Source organism: Suricata suricatta, chromosome 15, assembly GCF_006229205.1.
Source record: "Suricata suricatta isolate VVHF042 chromosome 15, meerkat_22Aug2017_6uvM2_HiC, whole genome shotgun sequence".
Classification (NCBI taxonomy): domain Eukaryota; kingdom Metazoa; phylum Chordata; class Mammalia; order Carnivora; family Herpestidae; genus Suricata; species Suricata suricatta.
The window spans coordinates 26838914-26845327 of NC_043714.1; the positions used below are offsets into that span (position 1 = coordinate 26838914).

General features: G+C 47.6%; 1 protein-coding gene across 1 annotated transcript; it reads right to left on the reverse strand.

Moving 5' to 3' along the window:
* Positions 1 to 2291: 2291 nt before the first annotated feature.
* On the reverse strand, positions 2292 to 6121 carry HEY1 (hes related family bHLH transcription factor with YRPW motif 1). The gene is made up of 5 exons (XM_029923506.1): positions 5835 to 6121; positions 5495 to 5570; positions 5285 to 5368; positions 4930 to 5011; positions 2292 to 4034 (listed from the first exon to the last, which is right to left on the reverse strand). The coding sequence occupies exons 1-5, from the start codon at positions 5921 to 5923 to the stop codon at positions 3451 to 3453; spliced, it is 915 nt and encodes a 304-aa protein (XP_029779366.1). The 5' UTR covers positions 5924 to 6121; the 3' UTR covers positions 2292 to 3450.
* Positions 6122 to 6414: the final 293 nt, after the last annotated feature.

Here is a 6414-nt window from a genome sequence, read left to right on the forward strand (position 1 = left end):
TTGAGCATCATTTCATGTGCCTGTAGGCCATCTGGATGTCCTCTTTGGAGAAGTATCTGTTCATGTCTTCTGCCCAATTCTTCACTGGATTATTTGGTTTTTGAGTGTGGAGTTTGATGCCTTCTTTATAGATTTTGGATACTAGCCCTTTATCCAATATGTCATTTGCAAATATCTTTTCCTATTCTGTCCATTGCCTTTTAGTTTTGTTGTTTCCTTTGCAGTGCAGAATCTTTTTATCTTGATGATGTCCCAATAGTTCATTTTTGCTTTTAATTCCCTTGCCTTTGGAGATGTAATAAAAGGCTAATTATTGAGACCTTTCAAAATTCTTTGTGATGAGTGATTTTATTTTCTTCATAAAGGAAATTTATGGGTGATCTAAAAAATTCTGTTTACAAGGGTAGAAACATTATAAATGTATATATAGAGTATAAAAGCATGCTGGCACTAAAGATTCTGATGTTCTTTTTTTTCTTACTGTATCAATTCAAGATAGAAATGACTTTTCCTACATTCATTTTTCTATATACCACTGGCTTATCATTATAATGCATCCTGATTCCCAGGAAGACCCCATTCAACCTGCACTATTATTTCCAGAAACCTGTCACCTTGGAGGGGTTTAAAAAGAAACCAAGGGTGCCTGGTGCTCAGTTGGTTAAGTATTTGACTTCAGCTCAAGTCACGATTTCACCGTTGGTGAGTTCGAGCCCCATGTCAGACTCTGTGCTGACTCAGAGCCTGGAGCCTGCTTCCAATTCTATGTACCCCTCTTTCCCTTCCCTGCTCATGCTCTCTCTCAAAAATAAGAACACATTTAAAAAAATAAAAAGCTGAAATATTTCTTTGGAAAACTGTGTAATCTCGAAAATGACTGCCCCACACCGCCCCCCTCCAAACCCAAAGAAAAAGTACCAGGCAGGTTATGATGACACAGGTGTGATCAGTGGATGATGCCACATGTGTTATAGTGCCACAGCGCTTTCCGCAGAGCCAGCAAAATGACAGGCTTTACTTCTTACCACATTGGCAGCCATCTAAGCCTAGGTATGAGTAAGACAATCTAAGGGCGTCTGAGCACAATGCTGCTCGGTAATGCTTTAATGCCATTTGAAATCACGGTGCTAAAATTAAACTGACACTTGGCAGAAATTACCATAACCCTTTCCATCACAGCATTATGATAGCAGAAAGTGTCTGGGTGGCCTCTGCAGCGCTCAGAACAGAGCTGTGCATCCCCAGAGGGGCCAACATGCGAGGCCACACAGAGAAACTTTGAGTGGGAGCTAAAGTCGGAGACCCGCAATCACAAAAATGCTGCAGTCTCAGTTCCTTTCCCAGAGACCCAGCAGGCGCTGCTCAAGTTCAAAGTCCAAACTTCTCTCTGCCTTCCTGTCTTCTTTTTTTAATCAGAACGGGAAGAAGGAGGAGCTCCATGGCTGGGCAAAGAAAAGGCAAGCTCTGTTTTGTCATCTGGCAGAGTGGGCTTTCTCCCTCTCCTGCCCGCCAACCTCAGGATCAAGGCGAACTTCTTCCAAGCCAGGAGACAGCACTCCTCAGCTGTCAGGACTACTTTTAAGGCCATGGGAAGGCACCCCTCTCCCCCTGGGGCCCAGATGACTGCCTCTGTTCTGGCAGCGTTTCGTTCTAACCTAAAGCATATGTCAGCTTCCTCGCTACACGGCTCAGTCAAATGCAGCTAAAGGGTTAAGCAAATTCCTTGAAACAAGACAAGGAGACTCCTGGAGCTGTGCAGGTGCAGAATTACAGCCTGCCACTGCTCATCAGGCCGGATTCCCGAGCCCCTGCACCGGCTTTCAGAGATAGCAATGTTTGCTTTTCTTGTGCTGCAGTTTAAAAACAAAAAAAAAAAATGAAATAAATTTTCTTTTCTCTCAGCACAGGACTCTGCACACAGTAGATGCTCTCAGGAAAAAAAAATGTGTTGAATGATCAACTTGGTTTTAAAAGATTTCAGCAGAGTTCTCTCCCACCCCTCAACCGCCAGCCTGACTTGAGCCTTCCTAGCCCACCGATGGCCAGCGTAGGGCCAGATCATCTGACACTGAAAGGGCCAGGGCTCCTTTGGGGGGAGTCAGGCCAGAGCCCTGCGCTGCAGTGAAGTCACCTTGTTTCGTAGTAAATTCGTACAGTTTAGAATTTCCAAAATAATGAAACTGTTAAACGTTAGGAAAACTGGTAACCAGGCAAAATGAAAATGAGAGGAAATTTATCTCTTAGCCGGTAGAGGGAAAGGGCAGGGTGTGTATGACAGATAGAGCAGAATAGTTGGTTCCTCCTTTTTTATTTAGTCACAACACATCGGTACAACAGAGGTCAAACCCAGTTCAGTGGAGGTCGTTGAACTTACACCTGCTAAAAGGATAGAACTGTGAACTAATGCTTTTCTAGCCTGAACCAAATTAAACCAAGAGAAGGCAGCACGCCTTTTTAAATATCTCAACAACCACATTGCCATGCATCAAAAAGGAAAACACAACATAAAAATTTCCAGTTGAAAGAAAACATAGCAGTTTCAGGAAGAATGGGGTTATGCATTTAACAGGTTCCACTGGACTATTCGACTGACCGCGTGCATACTGTGATCACTTATCCCTGTTAAGGTCTGCGAATTTGAGATCTGTGAGATTAAAAATTCATTGCATCGCTTGGGGCTGGTAAATGCAGGCATGTCCTATGCAGTTACCTTCAGTCTCCTCCCCACCAAGTCCAAATGGGGATCAACCCAAGTGGCTCTCTCCTACGTAGCCAGAACTGCAAGTCCTGGCAGGTGGTCACGTGAACTCAGGGTCCTTGATGGGTTATACATTCACCATACTGCTGCAGGGGGCAAGAGAATGAACTCTTCTTCTTTCCTGGATAAAGCTGATTGATCATCTGATTTGTCAACGCTTTGTTCAGAAGTATAAAATTCAACACAGTACCCCCCCCCAAAAGAATATTACCTATACAACACCTTAACTGTCAAAGTATTAACAAAGAACATCATGTTAACATTGACCTTAGTGGTTTGGAAAATTAATTCTAAAAACAGACTTCAACTATACAAGAAGAAAAACAGACCAAAATACTAAAATGTTAAAATTCCCAAAACTTGGAGGCAAAAATTCTTCGACAGAGAGGTTTACAAAGTAATTAGGCACAGAACAAACCTATTACCAAGTGCTGGCTTATACTCACTATTTCAATTTAATGTTTGGAACAAAATTTAACAACTATTTTTAAAAACTACTAATACATGACATGATAAAAAATTTAAAAAAAAAGAAAAAGTAAACCAACAAACCTTCAGTCTTTCAACAAAATTTATCTGAACGTGTACCTTTTTCCTTTTTAGTTTTACTGACGACTTTAAGGTGATGTTGGCAACAGCCCAGCTCAGCTGGGATTTTAAATTCCCCTCCCTCATTCTACAGCATCAGTTCTTTAAAAAGCTCCAATCTCTGTCCCCCAAGGTCTATAGGGCTTGCCAAGGTTTCCTGCCTGCGTGGGTGCCGAAGGGCTCAGTGCATTGGGAGACAGTAAGTGAAAGGAGCCAAAGGAGAAGGGAAAGGCCGACAGGGAAGCCACGGAGGAGAGCAGGGGCGGCGACAGTTTGGAGGCGGAGGTGACCACAGGGAGCACCGGTCCTAGGCCGCCGCTAGGGGGCGCACGCAAAGCAGGCGCCTCCGGATGTGCCGAGGTCAACCTGCCCTGGTGGTGTGGTTCCGTGGGCGAGGCCGTGGTTCCAGTGTTCCCGTGGCCGTTCTGGGGCAGAAGCAGGGGGTGCGCGACGTGCGGGTGATGTCCGAAGGCGCCGCCCCAGGGAATGTGTCCAAGACCTGCGTGGGCGCCGCTGGCCGCTTCCCGCTGGGAGGCGTAGTTGTTAAGATGTGAGACCAGCCGAACTCGAAGCGGGTCCGAGGCATCTAGTCCTTCAATGATGCTCAGATAACGGGCAACTTCCGCCAGGCACTCCCGAAACCCCAAACTCCGATAGTCCATAGCCAGGGCGTGGGCGTCAAAATAGCCTGAGGAAAAGAACAAAAGAAAAACCTCAGGCTTTGCTCATTTCCCGCATTTCTTCAATACCAAAGGCAGCCCTTCCTAACAAATACCTACATCTTTAAAAACGGCATACACGGGCTCTTACCAAGGTCCAAATATTTGCGAGTTGACCAAAGTCTTTGCATTAATCAACATGAGAAGTATGTGTTTGCTAATGTAAGTTCAAAGCCCAATTAGAAACTGCTGAGCAGAAAGTGGAATTATACCCTACCAGCAGATGAAACTATGTTCATTCCTTTAATGTTTTCCCCCAACAACAACAAAAAATACATCAAGGACAGAGAAACCACAGAGCAGTGAAATTCATTAGACACACAGATGTAAGTTATCATCATGGAGCTTTTAGGCACTTGGTCCTGAGCAAAGCATTTTCCGGCTGGAGACAGACACACAGACCCAGGTCTCCCACCTTCTGTTAGGTTTTCCCTAATTAACCACAACAGGTTTCTTTCCTCTAGAGTCGTAGGAGCTTTTTTTTTTTTTCCAATCCTGTAGATAAAATTAAGACCATACACTTTTTTTTAAGCCTTTTTCTCAAAATGGCAATAAACAAATGTGGTGAGAGCTACCTGATTTTAATCAGGGCTGTCACAACTTTTGGGCACCTCACAGATAACAGGTATTCTCTAAAAGAAGATGTATTAGCTTAGTTTGAAGAGGACCGGGGTGATGAATTCACTGGAAAAATCCTACGTGCATTTGAAAATGCTCTGACAGACAACCGTGCGACACAACATTCTCTCCCCACCCCCAAGGCACAGAGGAAAAATGAAGCAGCGACTGCACCAGTGCTGGCCTGCCGCAGCTGCTCATTCTACCCAGAACACCCAGGGCCGCCACCAGACTAAGGATATGTACCTTTCCCTCCTGCAGTGTGCAGCATTTTCAGGTGATCCACGGTCATCTGCAGAATTTCGGCTTTTTCTAGCTTCGCAGATCCCTGGAGAAGAGAATGGGGGGAAAAATTGATGAGGCACCAGCTACCTTTGGGGAACAACTTAAAACAGATATGCACGTATGTGGATATGCTTTGTAAATCATAAAAGTACAAACGAAAACAAAATGAGCTGTCCTCATATGTTGGAATCTGTATATGAATTTATCTCTTTGGCATAAGCAATACGGTTATTTTGATGAGGTTTATATTAATGAGGGGAGGTATTCAGAAGGTGTGGATGGCTACACTGAGAGCTCTACCCACTTTCCCCATTACCTGCTTCTCAAAAGCACTGGGTACCAGCCTTCTCAGCTCAGACAAACTGTTATTAATCCGGTCCCGTCGGCGTTTCTCAATGATCTGTAGAAAGCAGGCAAAACAAAGGAGGGTATTTCCATCAAGACTGTAAATTTCAAAACGAAGAAAAATAGTTCTTTTCATTAATTAATAACAAAACAAAACAAGAAGCAATGTAAACGGACTCACGCCTCTTCGTCTTTTCCTGGCCAAGATCTGTGAAGATGTAGTTGGGGACATGGAACCTAGAGCCGAACTCAAGTTTCTGAATGGGGGGAAAAAAACAGGAATCGCTGTAAGGCAGGGGAGGTGATATGAGGGGTCTCCCCCTCACCCTCCCCGCACCCAGACTGTTTTGGCAACTTGGGTTTGAAAGCGCCTCCGGCGTCTCTCACCCCGGACGGGGGCATAACCCAGATGCGCAGAGGTCAGTGGAGGGCACCGACGTGCCCAGGCCCTCGCCCGCTGTCACCGTGGCCAGCCGGCGCTCGTCTCCTGCCGGGGTTCCGCTCTGCCGCCGCCAACTCACCCATTCTCATCCGCACTCTCCTTTTCCACTTCGATGGTCTCGTCCAGTTCGCTATCCGAAGAGCTGTACTCGGGGTGGGCTCGCTTCATGTTGGCTGCGCGGGGGCTCCGGGGGAGGGTCGGCTCGGCGCGGCGGGCAGGGAGGAGTTAACAGCAGCGGCGCCTCTCCGCGCTCGGGGGCTCGCGTTCCGCACACACTGATCCCGCTCACGCTCTGCCTCCGGTTAAAATTCAACCATCCCTTTCCCACGCTGCGCCCCTACTCAGGTCCCCGGGGAGGGCAGGCGGGGTGGAGGAGGCGGGCGAGGGGGCGGAGGGGCGGGGCGGCGGCTCCTGGGCAACAGCCTCCCCTCCGCCAACCCGGCTTCTCGCTCCGTTGATTGGCAGCCACTCCGGGGAGGGACCGGCGCGAGGCTAAGATCCAGGGCGAACCCTGCCCCCGCCCTCCTCGCCGGCCCCTGCCCGGCGGCGGTGCGTCGGCTCCGCGGGGGCTCCGCTGGGTCTTCACTGCAGGGGAAGGAGGAGGCGCGGGCGGCGGTGGGCCGGCGGCGGGCAGGCGGGGGAGGCCGGGCCGGGACACA

Coding starts and splice junctions, on each gene's coding strand:
- HEY1 (XM_029923506.1), bottom strand. CDS start 5,923: ATGAAGCGAGCCCACCCCGAGTACAGCTCTTCGGATAGCGAACTGGAC. Junction 5,369..5,494: donor CCAGGAAAAGACGAAGAGGC/GTGAGTCCGTTT, acceptor TGCTTTCTACAG/ATCATTGAGAAACGCCGACG. Junction 4,035..4,929: donor GCACACTGCAGGAGGGAAAG/GTACATATCCTT, acceptor TCTTTTCCTCAG/GCTATTTTGACGCCCACGCC.